This window comes from Furipterus horrens, unplaced genomic scaffold (assembly GCF_987537825.1).
Source record: "Furipterus horrens unplaced genomic scaffold, mFurHor1.1.pri manual_scaffold_6, whole genome shotgun sequence".
Classification (NCBI taxonomy): domain Eukaryota; kingdom Metazoa; phylum Chordata; class Mammalia; order Chiroptera; family Furipteridae; genus Furipterus; species Furipterus horrens.
Window position 1 is genome coordinate 4,190,495 of NW_028327176.1, and position 17,543 is coordinate 4,208,037.

General features: G+C 61.3%; 1 protein-coding gene across 4 annotated transcripts in view; it reads left to right on the plus strand.

Moving 5' to 3' along the window:
* ATP6V1C2 (ATPase H+ transporting V1 subunit C2) overlaps positions 1 to 17,412 on the plus strand; it is a 37,525-nt gene extending 20,113 nt beyond the window's left edge. For 2 of the 4 annotated variants that reach the window (XM_090280906.1, XM_090280907.1), the window contains 10 exons: positions 2,275 to 2,369; positions 6,501 to 6,592; positions 7,847 to 7,945; positions 8,440 to 8,508; positions 10,608 to 10,700; positions 10,781 to 10,874; positions 13,090 to 13,221; positions 14,013 to 14,110; positions 16,828 to 16,960; positions 17,179 to 17,412. In XM_090280906.1, coding sequence (XP_090137032.1) covers positions 2,275 to 2,369; positions 6,501 to 6,592; positions 7,847 to 7,945; positions 8,440 to 8,508; positions 10,608 to 10,700; positions 10,781 to 10,874; positions 13,090 to 13,221; positions 14,013 to 14,110; positions 16,828 to 16,960; positions 17,179 to 17,268 — 995 coding nt within the window. In that variant the 3' untranslated portion in view covers positions 17,269 to 17,412. The remainder of the gene's footprint in view (positions 1 to 2,274; positions 2,370 to 6,500; positions 6,593 to 7,846; positions 7,946 to 8,439; positions 8,509 to 10,607; positions 10,701 to 10,780; positions 10,875 to 13,089; positions 13,222 to 14,012; positions 14,111 to 16,827; positions 16,961 to 17,178) is intronic. The other 2 variants (XM_090280908.1, XM_090280909.1) reach the window with 1 other exon arrangement.
* The last annotated feature ends 131 nt before the right edge of the window (positions 17,413 to 17,543 follow it).

The window sequence follows — 17,543 nt, forward strand, 5'->3', positions numbered from 1 at the left end:
AGGGGAGAGAGCTACTGTCCTACAGAAACACCGGGGATTCGCGCTCACATTCCAGTCGTGAAGAAAGTGCTTCCACGTGCCTTGACATCAGGTGTTATTACTCCATGATTTCTGTCCCCCGTCCAGATGGCGCCAACTCTAAGACGCGCCGCCTCCCTCCTCCAGGAGAGGAAATTCGGCTTTGCTTGTTTGCTTCACTACCTCTAGGCCTCCTGCGGTTGGGTCCCCATGAGCTCCCAAAGCCTGCTCTGTACCCCAGGCCAATGCCAACAAAGGTCAAGGGTGCTAGGGCATGGCACAGGCTCTGGAAGGGACCGCTGTCCAGCGACCTTTCCACACTGAGTTTGGCTTGGGTTCTGCTGATGTTCTTCGGACGGGAATCTTTTCCTTCTGCAGACCAGGGCCCTGGAGCTGACAGCACTCGCCGGAGGAACTCCGTGTAGCCCCGGCAGGTGGGGTGGGAAGCCGGGGTCCTCCAGAGCACACCTGGGGTGCTGGTGGTGTGGAGGGCGGACCTCACCAGCCAAGAGGCGGTCGGGCCCGGTCCTGCTGCGTAATGCGCTTTGTGACCTCGGCAGGTCCCCTCTCTGCGTGGTGGCTTTCTCCGCTCTTGAGGACTCGGTCCCTGTCCAGGCTCTGAGCTGTGGCCGGCACCCCTTTTGTTGTTCGCTCTTGGCCCTGAGCTGAGCCTGGGGCCTGGCAGGGCTAGTCGCATCCGATTTCAGCAGGAGCCGAGCAAGCACACCATCGTCTGGCAATGCGCACAGACATCGTCACCGCCAGAAGGCCCCTCAGGCATGCGGGCCACTGCCTGTGTGGTCACAGGTCCTCCTTCTGCTGGCCGCTGGGAAGGCCTTGCTTTGGTTCTCGGATGGGACCGTCGTTGCTCAAGAGCTGCTGCCTGAGGGGCCTCCCTGGCTTGCGGCCTGATCTCACGGGCCACCAGTCCAAGGCCCACATGGCTTCCTGGGCGACCAGGCACCACTGACCTCAGCAGGGGAGCGCGGGGAGGCCAGTTCTGTTCTTTCCCAGGCGAGCAGAGACAGGTACAGCACAGGGTATGCTGGACGGCCCGAGGGGGCTGCCGCTCTGAGGGGAGGACAGTCCCCAGAGCCTGCTGTCACCAAAGGCTATGTTTGGGGACAGGGCAAGGCCTCCCTTGGGCGGTGTGTGACCAGCATGCTTGCCCAGTGCCTGGCCCACAGTAGGGCTCAGGAAGTGGGGTCATGGACTCCTGGGGTCCCCCGAGGAGCCCTTCCAGACCTCTGGTTCCACCTTTGACCACACCCCCTGTTGTTATCCAGACTGTGATTCACCTCCTCCCAAGTCCATTTTTCTTTCTACAAGGCCATTTCCCTGCCATAATGTGGCAACACCAAAGTCCATACCAGTGCCAAATTAACCCCCAAGCCCATGTCAATCTGGTTCAGCTGCCAGAGCAAAGCACCACCGACTGGGGGCTTAAACGCCACATGGTTGTTTGCCGGTGCCGGTTGTGGGATCAAGGTCAAGGAGCCGGCAGGCGTGACTTCCGGGAGAACGTGCTTCCTTCTCTGTGTCCACACGTGGGCCTCCCCTGGGTGCGAGCACACGGAATGTCTCTAATTCTAAGGACACTTTATATTAAAATAAAGGACATACACTGAAAAATGCACCTCTGTGCCAGATGCCAAAAACCACACTCGCCATTCCGGCATTTCTCTCGTGCTTAAAACGCCTTCTTTAAAACAGACCCAGTGGGTTGAAGTCACCTCTGCCAGGTGCTTGGACACAGGAGGAAGGAAGATGGCGCGTCTTGCGAGCGGGTGGCACCCAGGACGGGCTGCGTGTCTGTGGGGGTTGGCTGGGGGTCCTGGCATGCCTTCGGGGTACAGTGCATCAGAAGAATAACCCTGCAGGGACGTGTGGCCCCTGCAACTGGAAAAGGCAGCGGGTGAGCCTGGTGCCCTCAGACTCTTGGCCGACTTTGCTCCTGTCTCCCGGCAAAGCGGCATCTGCTGTGGGCCAGCCACCCGGGCCTGTGGTGCAGGGGGCTCCTGGGACAGCGTCCCTCCGGCTTGCTGTGTTTTACGGTGGGGTCTCGGGTGCAGCCAGGGGCCAGGCGTCGGCCCAGCGCTCCGCCCTGCAGGGCTTGCTGCCCGGAGTCTGAGTCTGTCCTCGGGCCCCTCGTTGCCCCCCTGGTGTGTCTGTGTGATGTTCGGTTGGGGTTTGACAGCTGGACCTCCCCTGGGGAGAGCCCTGCTCACGTGGCGGGATGTGCTTGTGTTCTTCCAGTTGACTTAACGTCCTTCGTGACCCAGTTTGAGTGGGACATGGCCAAATACCCCGCGAAGCAGCCGCTGGTGAGCGTGGCGGACACACTAGCAAAGGTACGAGAAGGGCCCGCCCTCCGGGGACACACACGCTTCCGTGACTGGGGACTCTGACCATCTGAAGCAGATCTACATGGCATTAGGGCCCTGGCGAAGCAGAGAGGGACTTTCTGGGGGGCCCGAGGCAGGAGGCTGGGCTCTGGCCCTGCTGGCCGACCCTGGGTGGGGTCCCGGCACCATCTGCCTCCTGCCAGTCCTGGCCCGGCCCTCGTGGGTTTCTGAGGTGTGGCCTTCCATGCCCTAGGCAAGGTCAGGGACCTGTGGGTGCCCTGGAGACAGGACACCCTGCCCGCCCTCCATCTCTTCCAGCCCCGTTACCTGGCCCGGTGTCTGCACATCACAGGACAGTCCCCTTGACCGACAGGCTCTCTGAGCCACCAGAGTCTGACCCATTCACTGCGCCCCTCCCCCTCTTTTCTTTTTAAAAGGGACTGATGGACAGTAGCCCCATCCCGACCCACTCTTAGAGCATGACGTCTCCCACCCAGGGTGATGGTTCACTCAATGAAACTGTCTGTTTCTGAGGAGAGTTTGGCTTGGAGCCCTAACTCCTGAGCCGTGTCCCCTGGAGCCCCACCCCTCGTCTGAGGTGCCCGTGACAACAGGGAAGCCAGCAAGCGCTGTCCCCGTGGTTCCGCCATCTTGGTGAGCGTGGCCTCCAGCATTTGCTTCATGGCTCTGGGGACCCTGTGAGGTCTGGCAGCCATGGTGACTCCTGGTGACTCTTGTTGTCCCCCTGAGGGTGGGCGCTGATGGTCCATGATGGTCTGTCCCCTCTCCCTCCACGATACGCGGAGCGCCTCATAGGTCCGCTCTCCTGCTGGCCCAGGTGGGAGACTCTCAGCCAGGCCAGGAACAAAGCCCTGCTGTTGTCTGCACAGAGAGGCAGAGCCACCTGGGCGTGGCTGGGCAGGCCAGCTGAGGGAGGTGGCCGCTGGGACCCATCCCCGTGCAGCTGGCCTCTCCTCGCTGCCAGCCGATGCCCTGCCCACGGGGCCAGAGGGCCCGGGAATGTGGGCGCGGCTCCAGGGGCGCTGCTGACGTCACAGAGGCCCGCCCCCTCCTGGGACAGGGGCAGTGGTACTGGAAGGCTTCAGTGGGGGGGCCGCTGGGAGCCCCTCTGCCAGCTGGAGCTTCCAGGGGGCTGTTGTGCCCCTCCCTCCACCACCAACCCGGGAGCACACGTCAGTCTGTGCGCTGGCTGCGCCCTGCCCGGCACCGCGGAGGCCAGCGCTCAGTGCCCACCCCGTAGTCCCCTCATTGAGAGGCTGTCCCAGGGCCACCAGACCCAGTGATGACGGCCCTGGGGCACACAGAGGCATTGGCTGAGGGGGGACAGAGCAGGCTGGAGGACCAAGCCTGGCTTCTCTCTAGTCCAGGGGATCCAAAGAACGGCTTTGGCAAGAAGGCAGAGAGCGGGGAGAGAGCAGGTTTGGTGGCGCCCCGTGTGCTCGGGCAGGCTGGGCTCTTTTCCTTCTGCTCCTTCTCACGTCTGCCCTGGGAGCTGGGTGTCGCCTTCCTCTGCTCTCAGACGGAAGGCTGGCTGAGGCGAGGTGCCCCCCGCAGGTGCCACAGGGCTGAGACCTCACACCAGGCAGGCACGCAGGGCTTGGCACCCCGTGTGCGGTGTGCATGGCACCCTCCCTGGGGGCACCGGGCCGACCCCACTGCAAGGCCCGCGCTGTGCGTCCGCCCGGCAGAGGCTCCAGGCATGGGCTCCCTGACCCTGCCCTGCCCCAGTGGTGCCCATGGGGTGCCCTTGGCCTGCATCTGGGGGTCCCCCCAGCGGGAGGTCTCGGCTGTTAACTAGACCCACCCTGGGAGAGCCACAGGGAAATGACAGTCGCTGTGTGGCTGGCTGGGGGTCGAGTGGCGTCGTCTGGGTGACGGAGCCGGTCTCTCACCCTGGGAGGAGCCCTGTCTACACGGCCAGGGTAGGCCTTGGACCTTCTAACAGCTGGGAGCTGGGCCCGCCGGCCCTGCCTTACATGGAGAGGCGCGGAGCCCTGCACGCTGAGTGGCAGTGTGTCACCTGGTCGGGGACCTGCCCAGCCATGGCTGTGTCAGTCTCCACGTGCTGGGTGATGCTGTAGTTTCAGAACAACCCCAACCTCCCTGGTGTAACCGCAGAGGCTCTGCTCCTCCCCCGCGTGCATGGCTGGCAAGGACCTGCTCCTTGCCAATTCACGGGGTGCTGGCTGAGGTGACACCTCTCCGGGTGCTGCAGGGGGCCTGCCTCCCGTGGGGGGGGCTGCCCCTTGAAGGAGCAGAGCCAGTGGTTGCTTCTGTGGAACCCACGGCCCCCTCAGCTCCGCCCATGCCGGCCCCTCTGCGGGGAGGCGCAGAGGTGACTGAGACCCGCCCTCGGGAGCGCAGGCCTGCGCAGGACAGGGCGTGCCTTTGTGCGCGACCCGCTCGGGGACTGTATCAGCTCCCAGCAGTTCTGTGGCTCGGAGCTCGGAGAGGTGCGGAGCAGACGCCACGCCACGCGGGGCCAGAGGCGGACGCGGTCCCAGCGCCCCGCCCCCTCCCTGTTTCATTGGGTCCGAACCCGCTGCCGGTTCTCATCGGCTTGTGGCGAAATCAGAAAAGTAAAGCGGGCACACGATTTTTTTTTTCTTGACTTTTTTCTCTCTTTAAAAAACAGTCTTACTTTAGAACTCAGGGTCTGCGGATTGCACTCACGTCGGCTTCCTGGCCATGTTGTCGCACTGTTTTATGTGGGACGTTACCAATGGCCGACACTGGAGCATGGGTCCCTGTGCTCCAGTTTTACCATTTTCTGTAAATCAGCAATCCTTGCAAAGTAAGAAATTTTTTTAATTGTAAAAATAAAAGTACAAATCTTACCCTCAAAAATCAAACAAAGCCAAATGTAAAGCTAAATATGTTAAAGCTCTCCTGTGACACCCCTAGTCCCCCCTTCCTGGTCCCTTTAGTCTCCCTAAACTCTCAAATCGATGCTTGAAAGTTTAAAGCAGCTCCTTCCATCCATATAAAAACTATATATTTCAATTCAAAAGTGGTCCCACCCTACAGATGGCCCCTTTTCTCATACAGTGATTCTGGGGAGGTCCCCGTGTCGGCACGCGCTGCTCTGTGCATTTGGTGACGTGGTGTCAATGTCCCCCGTGGGCTGTCACTGACCGTGGCTGAGGACAGACGGGGGAGAAGGTGGGCACAGTGGCTCTCAGGAGCTGGGGGAATGGCCCTACACCCCACACGTGTCAGCGCGGGGAGCCTACCTCGCTCACTGATCCCGTGATGTGGGTGCCAGGCTTTGTGGCACCAAGTTTGTGGGGTGGACCCCGATGTTGCAATGTGGACCCTGGGGGGCAGGGTGGGGGCTTCCTTTCAATTCCCGACAGCTCCCAACACCTATGTGGGGCTCACTGGGCACTGGGCGGCTCTTTCAGGGACTTCACAACACTTCTCCATGGCTGTCGTCTGCTGGGAGGGCTCCCGGTGGACTGGGCACTGGTGGGCATTTTCTTTCACTGTTTCTAGCCCTTGGGGAGGACGCTGCCACCCCAGCGGGGCCAACGGGGCACCGGCGCCAGCTTGTCTCATTCCCTGCCCACCGCAGGAGGGGGTGTGGGATGTGCTCCTGAACATTCTGGAACATAACAGTCTCCTTAATGTCAGGCAGATGACCTGCCTCCCACCTAAAAGGAGCTCTACCACCTACCCGAGCGGGAAGGGGCCACCGCGGGGCACAGCTGAGCCTGGAGACCTGGGCACTGTTAGGGCTGAGCCGTGGCGGCCCCGGAGGAGCCAGGAGGGCGTCGGCCTGAGCTGACTCACAGCAGAGCCTGAGAGTGCGTGGCGCGCAGGCCGTGGGTGCGCTGGGGCCGCGCCGGGTGCCTGCCTGTAGGAGACGGGCCGGAAGCGCACAGGGTCAGCTCCCTGGGCCTCCGTATCTGCAAAGTGGGCCGTTCACCCCTTCCCGGCCTCCTGGGGCCTGACCGTGGGGCCAAATGCGGGCGCTCGGAGAGCAGCGAGGTGTAAAGGAGAGCCACCCCTGGTCAACGGGCAGGACGTTGTTTCTCCTCAAGGACACCAGGAGCGATCTGTGGCAGGTCCGAGAAGTTTGACCAACTCTTGAAGCTCTTCTGCTCTTACCAACAGCAACTGGCGCAGATTGACGCCGACCTGAAGTCCCGCACGGCCGCCTACAACACCCTGAAGACCACCCTGGAGACCCTGGAGAAGAAGTCCCAGTGAGTGCCCTGTTCCCACGCCACCCGCGGCCGCCGGGCCCTGACGGAGGCCTGTGTCTGTGAGAGAGAGGGAGACAGACAGACAGACAGGTGGACAGACACAGAGGCTGGGAGGGGAGGACCCGACTGCCCAAAATGGTGGCCTTGGGGCAGATCCGTCCTGGTATTGGCCAGGGGGCCACGAGGCCATCTGCCTCCTGGGCCATCCATTCGCACCCCAAGTTGTGGACCTAAGGATGGTTTGGGACTTGAGCAAACATCTGGTCCCCTCACTGGCTCATTGTAGGGCTGCCTGGTGTATGGAGCACATGCTCTGAGGGAGGGGAAGGGGAGAGTGAAGAGGGGGAAACCAGCCCTAAGCCCCCCCACCCCAATTATTCTCTCCTTTGCCTGGTAAACGTTTATTAAGCACCTGCTATGCACTCAGGCCTTATGCTAGACCCTAAAGATACAAAGCAGATCATATACTCTCTGCCCTTGGAGTGCTCACACTCACACCACAGCCGTTTAGGGGAAGTCTCCTCTGGGCAGGGCTTATACAAGCGTGAGCTGGGTGGGTAAGGTCTGAGCGTGGAAAGGGACCCTAAGGGACTTACCGGGGATGGTGTGGGAGGCGGCGGAGAGACACGGGACGCATTTCGCCTGAGCCTCAGCTAAGCGCCCCAGAGCTGTTTGTTCGGAAAGCGTGGCGTGCTAATGCATTAGCCGCTGTCACGGCCCGTGTGCAGACGGCACAGACAGTTCCGTTAGCTGTGTCGTGCCCTGTTCGCTGGTGCGGCGGCCTGGATCCGTGTGCTAAAAACACCACGGCCTCGATGACCGCCAGGTTCCCCTGGGCACACAGAGGCTAGTTCAGGTGTGCGTCCCCTGGCTGCTGTGAGGTGTGTCAAGTGACAGCGCTCTCTGGGCCTGTCCCTGCCCAGGACAGCCGGGGCAGCTTTGAGAGCTGGCCGCTGTGTTGACGCTTGAGTAACCTGAGCGGTCTGTCCCCAGCGGTCCCCTCCCGACAGTGACAGCAGTGGCTTGTGCCAGGGCAGCGCAAGGGATGGAGGTGTTGGGTTCCGCAGCTCCTCGGGTGACTGGTGACAGCGCCCGAGGCCCTGCCAGCCATGGCGGCCCTGGCTGCCCAGACGCAGAGCTGGGGCACAGCCCAAGCCTCCCCGCTGCCCGTCCACCTGCCTGCCCCACTTGCTGGGGGTGCCGTCTCCCTGTGCCTTTCTGCTGACCACACCCCCCTGTCCCACATGGATTCAGGGGGAACCTCTTCACTCGGACACTGAGTGACATTGTGAACAAAGAAGACTTCGTGCTGGATTCTGAGTATCTGGTCACACTTCTGGTCATCGTCCCCAAGTAAGTGGGTGAGGAAGGCAGGCCGTTGGGGTCTCACGTGTGTTAGGCATCGAGAGAAGAGAGGAAGAGGTGCCCCCAGGGCCCTGGATGGAAGCTATGTGGTGGTGACGGGGACCGAGTGACAGTCCTTGTGGCGGGCATGGCAGTGACAGGGCCAGCCGTATCCTGAGCACCTGTTATGTCCAGGTGTCGCAGACTGTTCACGGCCCTCGCTACGAGCCTGGGGTGGCTGGGGACCATTGTCTTGCCCAAGGCCACACGGCTGGGATTCCTAAGCTGCTCATGGCCTTCTGGGGAGGCCGGGCCCAGGACAGGGCGGGGCGGGGTGGGCGGTTCCCAGAGCCCCTACAGGGCCTCTGAGGGCTCCGGGGCTCTCTTGGGCGCTGGTTCTGCTCACCTCAGCCCCCCGGGGAAAGGGGCGTGTGGCTTCCTAAACACTCAGGGCGCCCCTCAGCCTTTTCGGCAGAAACCACTGAACTACTCTGTTCTCACAGAGAAAACTACATACAATGGCAAAGAACCTACGAATCGCTATCGAAGATGGTGGTCCCGCGGTCAACCAAGTAAGTGCGACCTCAGCTTGCCCTCAGTGCCCCTGGGAAGCACGGGTGGGCGCTCTCAGGCACCCGACCACCAAACACCTGTGCACACAAGAGTCCCTTGACATAGAGCTCCTTCATGGCCACGCAGCCAGCCACCTGCTAGACTGACTCCCTCCACCTTTTGGAGCATCGCCTCCCTGGCCCCGCCCCCCGCCTGGAAGCCCTCCCTGGCTCCCCTCCTTTGCTGTACTCTGCTTTGCCTTTTCAGCTTGGTGTGGATTCTGGGGGGTGGGGGTGGGGGCTGGGAAAGTCTCAGCGTGTGGCCTGCTGGGGTCAGAGCAGGAGTGGCTAGTGAGGGCTGCGTAAGTTACAGAAGAGGGGGTAGAAGAATATATTCAAGCCATGAATACCAACCCCAGAGCTGGCAAGGCCAGCGATATAGGCTGCGCCGCAGCATGGGCAGGCCTCACTCTGTGATGTTAAGCAGGCAAGCTGCAGAAGATACACGTGTGGCATGAGGCCACTTACTTAAGGTCTGCAAGTGGACAAACTAAACCACGTGTGACTTAGGCACATGCAGGTGCACAGAATTATGGGCGTGCTTGGGGATGAGAAGCGCCAAGTTCAACACAAGTGACCTTGGGGCAGAGAGCAGAGTGCAGTTGGAGGGGGGACACAGTGGGTTTCTACTGTATGGAAATTGATGTCTAGCCCTGATTGGTGTGGCTCAGTGGATTGAGCTCTGGCCTGTGAACCAAAGGGTCACTGGTTCGATTCCCAGTCAGGGCTCATGCCTGGGTTGCAGGCCAGGTCCCCAGTTGGGGGCACGTGAGAGGAAACCATACATTGATGTTTCTCTCTCTCTCTTTCTCTCTGCCTTCCCCTCTCTCTAAAAATCAATAAATTAAAAAATTTAAGAAAAAGAAAATTGATATCTAAAGCTGGGTGGCAGATACATAGGTATTTGTCTGAAACAGCTTATGGTTTTAAAGGTTTGACAGTGAGGCCCATTCTTCTGCCTCCCGGGCCTCGGGGCCCAGCCTCAGGGCACCCCTCCCCATGCCCAGCCCAGCCCAGAGGCTGCCCCGGCTGCAAGGCTGCTCTCCCAGGGTCCCAGACTCATGGGGGATAGCCATCAGGAGCAAAAATGAGGGTGGCAGGGCACAGGACAGTCACAGCCTGAGGTCACACGGGAGGCTGGAGGAAGGAGCCAGGGGCCATTGGGTCTGCAGGGGCAGCCGGAAGGGCACTGACAGAGAGAGGAGCTGGCCTTTGCAGCTGCCTGCTCGGCAGGGGTGTTCACTGCTCTCCAACCTGCCTCTCTGCGGCAGTTTGCCAGGGGTGCCGACTGGGAGAGCCTCAGACCAGAGCCCGAGGCCTTGTGGGCCCCTGAGCGTCCGTGGAGGTGACTCTGGAAAGGTCTCTGGAGCCTGGGGTCAGCCTCTAGGAGTGCAGGCTTGGAGAAGGGTGACCCCGCGGGCATGCTCACCAAGCTCTGCATGGGTCCGAGGACTCCCGTTACTGGGTCACCTGGCCAGCGGGACTCAAAAGTGTTTAGCTCAGCGGCCCCAGCAGCCCCCATGCCCTTGGGGGCGGCAGCCAGGGCGGTTTCACATGAGGTGTGCCAGGAGGGTGTGCCTAACTAGAACACTCTGACATTGGACGTGAAATGGCCATTGTGAGATGGTTTTCACTACAGGGTGTCAGGACCAGGGGCACCTGTCTGCACACGCAGTGACCAACACCCAGGGGCGGCCTGACCTCTCAGGCACTTTATGAACGGGGTCCAAACCCTGGTGACCGCATAGCTAGGGCCAGTCCTTCCCTCCACTAGGAGGCCTGTGTTTAAACGGCCGGGAGGCCCCCCAGGCTCTGGCTGGGGGAGGGGGGGGCGAGAGGGGCGGGAGAGGAAGGAAGGCAGCCGGGACCACTGAGTTAGGGTGCCGGGTTCCCCCGCCCTGGCTGCCGGCAGGGCCCCTGTGCACAGGCCAGCAGGCCGAGGGGACAGAAGCGACCTCTGCAGCCACCCACATGCCCAGGTTGAGGACAGGCGCCTCCCAGCCCCGCCCCAGGTTGGGGCCTGAGGATGAGTCCGGCGAACAGACGCGTCTCTCCCACAGGCTGATTACTGAGGACGATGAGGGAGGCCTCTTCACAGTGACCCTATTTCGAAAAGTGATTGACGACTTCAAAACCAAAGCCAAAGAGAACAAGTAAGGGCCGTGGGGGCTGGTGCCGGCTCGGGGCCCCGACGAGGAGCCGCTTAGTGACGGCCTCCGCTCGCCGATTCCAGGTTCACGGTCCGGGAGTTTTTCTACGATGAGAAGGAGATCAGACGGGAAAGGGAGGAGATGAGCCGCCTGCTGTCCGATAAGAAGCAACAGTATGTGAGTATGCGCGCCGGGCCGGCGGGTTTTCAGGCGAGATGGGGACGGGCGGGCCCTGCCGGGTCCCCCCCTCCACGCCGTCATCCCCATGCCCCTGGCACACACCACCCGGGGGGCACACGCTCTCCTGGGGCTGCCAGAGCAGGGCCTGGGGGGAGGGGACAAGCACGAGTCGTGGTGGAGGTGGCCGCTGAGTCATGAACCGTGGCGCTGGGTGCCTTGTGCGTGCAGTGTCACCGAGTCCTGGCACTGCGCTGCCCAGGAGGGCCTCGGCCCCATTCCATCGGTGAGGGACCGGGGCCCCAAGCGGTCATTGAGCGCTGGCCCTGGGAAGAGGACCCAACGGCCCTGAGGTCTAGCAAGGCAGGCGGGGCTCCAGAGTGAGGCCAGCTGTCACACCGCTGTCCTTGAGAGTGTGGTTGCCAGGTGTGATGTGACATGGCCGTCACCAGAACCTGGGTTTACATTCGCTCTGCTTTTAGCCAAGAGTGGGCACTTATTCTTGAGACTTCCGACAGCAGCCACTCAGAACGTTTCATGGGTGAGGGCAGCCAAGTTCAACAGGGGGCAGACCAGACTTTTGTTTCTGAAATGTGAACAGTGGAGCCTTGAAAAAGTCACTTCACTGCTCTGTAAAGTGAGCACGTTCCAGACGCAGCGTCCTCGGCTGCTGCGTGGGGTTAAGCCATGGGGCCCCTGTCTGGGTGGGCTGTTTCGGGTCCCCTCCCCCAGTCCCAGCAGGGAGGGTTCTGGGAGCACCTACCTCCGGTGCAGAGAGGAAGAACGGGCCTCTTGGAGGAGAGTCCATGTGTAAATAGAAAGCTGTAAGTACGTGCTTGGCTGGAAGGCAGGAAGTGCTTCTCCTGGGGCCCGTGTTTGCCCTGAGCCTTCCTGATGCTGGGCCAGAGGATTCTGCACGTCTGGCCTGACCTCTGAGTCAATGCCCTTTTCAGAGGGACCCCAGACAAGCGGCCCCTCTGGAGTGAGTTTCGAAATGGGCTTCTCAGAGCCCCCCTGGACTGGCCCGTCCCTTTTGACAGGCAATGGGAACCGGTCGTCTGAAAGTGTCCCCCAGCCATGAGCACGCACACAGACGTACGTGTATAGATGTGTGCACCATGGAGGGACACACACACCCATGTCTCAGAGCCTCTGAGATGGGCTGAGTCAGAGTCCTGGGCTGAAATCCAAAAGGTCCCCTCTGAACCTCAGCTCTGATACCTGGGGCCGCACCCGAGGTCTCTTCAGTGGTCCCCGGCTCCCGCCGTGTGGAAGCCAGATCATGGCAGCTTCCACACATGTCCAGGCGGCAGACCCTGCCCGGAGGGCTGGTGCTCAGGTCCCCTGGCATCCACCCGTGTGCTGGCACAGACCCCCGAGGATCAAGGTGACACACGAACCTGACACCTGCCGCCTGGGTCTCAGGTTGCCAGCTGGTGTCAACTTCTGCCCCCGCCCCCGGCGCTGGCCCCGGGAGCCCTGCCCACCAGCCCCTCCCTCTCTGCTGGGGAAGGGGGCTCCGTAGGAGACACACTAACTTGGAAACGGCCCCTTTCGAGGCTCTCGTGTGCCCGTGAGCAGGGGACAGCTGGGCTCAGCCCGGCCCCGGGTTCCTCAGGCTCGGACCCCTTAGCCTGTCTGTAGGTGGGTAGGCCTCCAGCTCGTGTGTCTTTTTGGTTGCTTGTCATCCGGAAGGAGCAAGCTGGGTCCCGGGGGGTCATCAGTTTCCTTTGAGAGCACAAGGTAGGATTTTTCTGAGCTTTGAGAGAAAAATGATGATAAAGGGCGACATGTCCTGACAGTAAGTGGCATGATCGCCAAGGGGGCTGCCGGGGGCGGGACATGGCAGAGGCTCCTGGACGGTCCGCTCCACAGGCAGGCTCTTCCACTGCATCTCTAGGAGCTGCCTCTGTCCTCATCTTCATGCTTATTGGGGGGGGGGGGGGGGCGGTCCTGGCCTAGGCCCGGCAGAGGAGAGCGCTGTGGAAACTGCCCCCTCTGCCAGCCATCAGCTCCTCCCGTGGAATACGGAACCAGAACCGACAAAGACTTCCCGCACCCCGGGCCCAACGGCTCACCTCTGTCTAACCGGCGCGTGTCCCGGGGGTGGGCCAGAGCTCTGGAGCTCACCTGCCCTTCCAGGCCACGAGAATTGTGTCTGTTGTTTCTGATGCATGTTTCCTAAGAGATTAATAAACCATTTCTGTGCCTTTAGCAAACTTCCTGTGTTGCTCTTAAAAAGGGATCATCCACCTTCCCGGACCACAAGGTTAAGGTAACCCCGCTAGGTAACCCCGATAGGCCTGCCGCGGGGCACACCGACAGAGAGAGTGAGGGCGAGGGTGAGGTAAGCAAGCCCCCGGAACCCTGGGGTTCCCTGGCTCGCATGTCCTTGCCAGCGCAGGTGTCTTCTGAGGGAACACGGCCTCGCACTTCCTGTTATCTGTACGGCTTTGGAGTCTTCCATCCGAGGAGCCCAGAACGATCCCTTCCTCCTCTTTGGGGCTATGCGCGCCCCCCAACAGCAGATGGTGCTTTGGGGCCAGGGGTGCCTCTGCTCTGCCTGGAGGTGGCTGGAGCTGGTGGCGGGCAGTCCCTGGCTGGCGGCAGGGGTGGTCGGGCAGCTCTGCTGTCCAGCCGTGGCTGGACCCACCCCTGACCTTTGTGGGCAGTTGGAGGGATCAGGTGGGAGCTCAGAGCCTTTGCTCCAAGACGTTGAACTCCCCCAGATGACTGGACACACCAGCATCAGTGACAGGTGCCATGGCCCAGGGGGCTGTGGTCCTGCAAGGAGCTTCCTGAACGCGGTGGCTGTGGGTGACATGGGGACTGGGCCAGAGCCATAGTGTCAGACGGACGCCTGTCGGCTGCCTGCCGAACGCCGAGGTCAGGGGCGGCCCGGTGTGCGGGGCCCCACGCTTGTTCCCAGTGGCTGGCCGCTGAGAGTCCCGGCCCCGGGCCCCCGGACAGTGTGGTCCTGGGCCTCACCCGGCCTCGTCGGACCCACTCGCTGCTTCTGCTGGCGCCTGGGCGTTCCTTCTCAGCTCAGGGCTTGCTCTGTCAAACCTGCGTCCTTTCTTGGCTTGCGGTGGTCGGGCAGCGTGGCCAGGAGGGCTCACGGCTCTGCTGTCTCTGCAGGGCCCCCTGCTGCGCTGGCTCAAGGTGAACTTCAGCGAGGCCTTCATCGCCTGGGTGCACATCAAGGCGCTGAGGGTGTTCGTGGAGTCCGTGCTCAGGTAGGTGGGCGGAGGGGCGGCACCCGGCCGTCCTGCAGCGGGGTGGCCGGGACGAGCCCGCTCTGGGGCCACTGGGGCTCCCCTTCCTGCCCCTGCAGCCTCCCCAGAAAGGCCATGTCCCTCAGGTCCCCGGGCTCCTGCCAGGGTTTCCTGAGTCCAGTAACCCTTCCCTCTGCTGTGCGGGCCCCTGTCCACTGGTGCCCTTTCTTGTCGGACTCGGGGCAGGTGCCTCCTGCCCGCCCCGGCCCACCCCTCCGGGCAGCCGGGGGCCCAGGGACTCCTGGGAGAAACACCGGCCCGTCTCAGACCCTGGCCTCGAGGCCCGGCCCTCCCGGCCCCAGGAAAGTAGAACCCAAACCAAACCAAACCACCAGCACCAAGACTTATTTTACCCTTTTCTTTTTAACAAAAGCAAGATAGGTTCACTGAGGAAATTTTGGCAACTAGAGATAAACACAAAGAATGAATAAAACCGCCTGACATTTTAACACTGAGAGAAAACACTGCTAACGTGCGGGTGTGCACTCCTTCAGGCTGGGTTTAATTCTTACTCAATTTTTATGAAAATAGGATCTAACAGGAATCGCTTCTTGAAGCCAGCTTTTCTGTGTGCTTTGAACGCGCGGCCGCACCCTGCTTCCGGGGGCTGCCCCTGCCCTGGCCACAGGCTCAGATGCTCTTCCAGTTCGCGACCCTCTGGCAGTGTCCCGGCCCCCGCACCCCCCTCCCGCCTGCACTGTGGGCTGCTCAGGGTCCCCTCCCAGCGCCCGCCTGGGCCCCCAGGCCTACCTCTGCCCGAGCCTCCTGCGTCTCCCCGTCCTGCCTCCTCCCGACAGACTTCCGGCTCATCTTCCCTGCCAGCGCCTTCCTCCGGCTTCCCTGGCCCCGCCGGTGGCCAGCGCGGACGCCGCTGCTCCCTCACCCCCACATCCTGTCCCCCCTACTCTGCCAGCCCGCTGTTCTTTCCTCCGTTTGTCCCCGCCGCATTGCCCAGCTCCTCCTTGGTTCTCAGCCTTCGGTTTGTCCTCCATGTGGCTGCCGTTGTGGTTTGTCCAAACGCAGACCGGATCCGACTGTGGCCCCTCCCCCGCCCCCGTCCCCAAGGCCTGTAATGACGAGGCTGAGGGCGTGTGCAAGCCCACCTGGAGCGTTCGAGGCACCTCTGGGGCGCAGGGGCCTGGCCCGAGCCTGCCTGCCTCCAGCTCGGTGCCCCGAATACGGCCGTGGCACATGAACGCCAGGCCGAGCCCCTGTGCCGCGGGGAGTGTTTCTTGTGGTCCCACGATCCACAGACTACGTGTCCCCACAGGATCCTTCATACCTCATATTCCGCCACCTGCTCTTTTCCTCTGTGTTGTATTATAGTCTCATCGGTATGTGTAGAGCTACCTGGTCCTTTTTAAAGGCTTGTCCCCGCCCCAGTCGACGGGGAGATCATAATCTAGGAAAACAGCTGCTGACAAGTGCATTAGAGCAGGCAGGGGACGCTCCCCTGCGTCCTCCGGCCTCCTGTCGGCCTTTGGCCCAGGTAGTCTCAAGGCTGCTCTTGACCTTTGCCTACACGAGGAGCTGCGGGGCAGGGCTGGCCGCGGCTGTCACCTCCTCGCCTGTCACCCAGCCCACTCGGACAGAGGAGATGCTGACTGAAGAACACCAAAGTGAGGAAGCGCTAGTTCTCTCCAGGGTGAAGTGAGCCAGGGGTTTCCGAAAACACAAGCGGCCCGGGCAGGCGGGGCTCTGGCGAGGGAGCTGGGCCCGAGCCTGGGTCTCGGTGGGGGGCAGACACCAGGGAATCATCAGTGAGTGACGTGTGTGGGAGTTCACCCAGGGAGAGTCACAGAGGGCAGGTACCGAAGGGACACCCCCGGGAACCCCAGCATTTAAGGAGCGGCAGCGAGAAGCCCAGGAGGCAGGCAGAGCCGGGAGGGGTCCTGCTTAGAGTCAGCGGTGGTGGCGGCTTAGGGCTCTCCTGTCCCTGGTGTGAGAAGACAGTGTGGTGGCAGCAGAGGACACTGGATACTGACGTTTCGCACAAGAGTTCCAGGGAGTTGAGGACGTTTTAGTTTTGAACAGGGAGGCAAGACGGTGGCGGGTTCAAGGGTTGGGGACGTGAGAGAGACAAAGGGCGGCCCCAGCCCTCCGGGGTGGGGGGTCGGCCACAGCCTGCTGTCACGCCATTTACTCCACCCTTCTGCAGATGAAATAAATCCCAGCATTGCAGGGGACACGGTGCACCCTCCACGGCCGGCCACGAGGACCGGGGAAGTGCGGGAGCCGGGGGATAACGTAGCGACGCTGGGAGATGAGGACAGCCACCTTAACAGATTTTTGCCCCTGTGAACCATGCGCACGTCAGGCAGGGCCCAGGGCATTATTCCCTTGAGGCCGGCTTTCTCGGCCAGCGTGGGGACAGGAGGGCATGTTGGTGACGAGCAGGGAACAGCTGAGCTTTTGCTCACTGACGGGGTATTGGATGACCCCTCAGTTCCATGGTCAAGAAGTACCGTGGCCAGAAGCGGGTGGGCGCGTTCTGGACATTTTTGTATCCAGAAGGACCTAGTAATGTCTCACCGGACCCTAGATGTTTTGCTCACCTGAGTTTCATTTCACCGCGCTACGCGGGCAGCAGCTTTGCGCCTTATTAGTCCCTGCTCAGTGCGTCTAGCCCCCATTTGCACCCGGCGTAACTCACTGACACATTTTCTTTGTCCGAGAAGGTACGGGCTCCCCGTGAATTTTCAGGCCGTGCTCCTCCAGCCTCAGAAGAAGTCGTCCACCAAGCGTTTGAGAGAGGTGCTGAACTCCGTCTTCAGGCACCTGGACGAAGTAGCAGCTGCGAGTATCCTGGACGTACGTATCCACCCCCAAGTTGCCTTTCTGCAGTTCAGGTCGGCCTCTCCACACGGGACACCCGTTCCCCAAATGGTACTTGGTGGCGGTGGGGGGTGGGGGGTGGGGACGTGCAGGGCAGGACATATGATCAGGGTCTCGAGCGCGTCTTCGGAAACAGAAGGTAAAACCGGAAACTAGTGTATGTGCTTAGAACGCTACTGTGCCCTCTCTCGCAGGCGTCTGTGGACATCCCCGGGCTGCAGCTCAATAACCAAGACTACTTCCCCTATGTGTACTTCCACATCGACCTCAGTCTCCTGGACTAGATGCCGACAGACGCCCTCCCCTCAGCCAGAGCAGTGTGAGCGCCCTGCAGCAGCTAGGTTTTTAGAGAAATTGCTCACAGAAGTTAGCGACAGCTGTATTTATTTTTTTGTAAGTTACAATAAAGAAATGCTCAGTCCTTTCAATCGGCTCTTCACTTATATTCTAACATATTTCAAAATTTCATCTTCCTGAATGCTTTACAGAAAAGGGGCTGCCTAAAGACTGGCGACCTGCTGCTGGCTTGCTCGTCTTGATGGGCACTTGTGAGGACTTA